General features: G+C 53.5%; 1 protein-coding gene across 1 annotated transcript in view; it reads left to right on the plus strand.

Annotated features, from left to right (window-relative positions):
- The first annotated feature begins 6 nt into the window (after positions 1–6).
- LOC102478605 (B-cell lymphoma/leukemia 11A-like) overlaps positions 7–1,801 on the plus strand; it is an 8,323-nt gene continuing 6,528 nt past the window's right edge. The window contains exon 1 of the mRNA XM_014589235.2: positions 7–94. Within this exon, the coding sequence (XP_014444721.1) occupies positions 40–94 (55 nt within the window). The 5' untranslated portion in view covers positions 7–39. The remainder of the gene's footprint in view (positions 95–1,801) is intronic.

Here is a 1,801-nt window from a genome sequence, read left to right on the forward strand (position 1 = left end):
CCGCCGCCGCCGCCGCCGCCGCCCGCCCCGCAGCCCACCATGTCTCGCCGCAAGCAAGGCAAACCCCAGCACTTAAGCAAACGGGAATTCTCGCGTAAGTAACCCAATAATAGTAATAATAATTATTAATAATCACGAGAGCGCGCAGGACGAGAAGCAAGAGCAAGGGAGAGAGGGGTGTGTGCATGCATTTTAAAATTTTTCACCAGGAAAACCTTCGTGCATGGAGGTAAAAGATATTAAAAGGGGTAAAAACCCTCATCTCTTCTCGAACCATAGCTGTGTGTGCACTTTTAAGATAGCACGCACCTTTTAATTTTATTTAATTTTACAGAAATTTGACTCCTCTTTCCTTCTTTCCGCGGCTTTATTTCTCTTTTCGAAAAGGAATGCAATGATTTTCGCCCCCAGTTTTGCAAAATAATGAACAATGCCAAAGGATGCGAACAACTCACAGGCAGACCTGGGGGTGGGAGCTGAAGGGGAAAAGGGGGGTGCTTCCACTCACCGTATGAAAATGGGGGGAGAAAGGGAGGGAGTCCAAGTCGAAAAAAACAATTCTCCTAGAGAAAGAGGTACGACTGGCCCTTGGACACCGGCGCGCTCATGGTCAAGTGTGCACCGGGAGGAAAGTAGTCATCCCCACAATAGTGAGAAAGTGGGACTGTGGAAGGGGTCCCCGGTGCTCGCGAGTCTGCGGAATAGGAACAGGGGCCGCGGCGGCGGGGAGAGCCGGGTGACTAGGGAGGACGGGAGACTCCGCCGGCGCTGCCGCCTTTTGTTCCGGCCCGAGGTGGATGTTTGTCCCGTTGCCTTTTGTGGCGGCTCCTCGCGCTTGCCCTCCCGCGCCCCCACCGCCCCTGCAAAATTCTTACAATCTCTAATAGAAAAAAATAAATAAAGTCACCTCCTTCCCCCAAACCCCTTCAGTCGCAAACTTAAGAGCGCCAGCAGCTAGGAGAGGGAGCGAGGAACTCCCTCCTCTTACCATTTTTTGGAAGATTTTCAAAAAAAGTGGAAGTGGATTTTGATTGGGAAAAATCTCGTGTCTGAATGTTTACAAGCACCGCGTGTGCGGGAGCCTCCTGCCAACAAACAGACAGAGGACCGAGCGCGGCGCAGCGGCCCGGGAACAGGCGGCGGCAGCGGCGGCCCGGCCTCGCCCGGGCCTCGCCCGACCTCGCCGCGGTAAGCCCCTAGCACAATGCTAAGACCTCCTCCCGACCTCCCAAGACTGCAAAATCGGCTGGGTGAAACTCGGCTTTGCAAAGCATTTTTATTTTGTAATGCAACTGTAAAAGCGCGTCCCGCGTGCCCCCTCCCCTCCGCCAAAGGTACTCTCAGACGTCGTCTCTACAGCTCCTGACGGCTGGGGAGGTCACCACGTGCTTTCTCTGCCCCCCCTCCCACCGGGTCTGGCTACCAGTTTCCTGCGCCTGAGCGAGGCCAGGTGTGTGTTTTGGTGTGTGTGTGTGTGTGTGTGTGTGTGTAGTGTGTTCGAGTGTACATTTTGGAGGTGCTGGAAGCCAGGACCCTGCGCACCCCACCCTTGGGTTCTTGGCCTCAGCCTTGAGCCTGGCTTAGTCAGAGGGGACCTTGCGAGTCTACTAAGGGGAGGGGGGGTGGCTTTCTCAGGCCGAGTGCGTCTGAAAAGCGGGCAGTGGGCACTTAGGAAAAGTTTGGCAGCAAGCGAAAGAAAGGCGTGAGAGGGCTCGCATCAGTATCCCCACCCCCAATTCATGATTCTTATTTTAATTTTTGATGCAGTTTTAAAAGAATATATATATATATATATATATAT

This window comes from Tupaia chinensis, unplaced genomic scaffold (genome assembly GCF_000334495.1).
Source record: "Tupaia chinensis unplaced genomic scaffold, TupChi_1.0 Scaffold000341_1, whole genome shotgun sequence".
Lineage (NCBI taxonomy): Eukaryota > Metazoa > Chordata > Mammalia > Scandentia > Tupaiidae > Tupaia > Tupaia belangeri.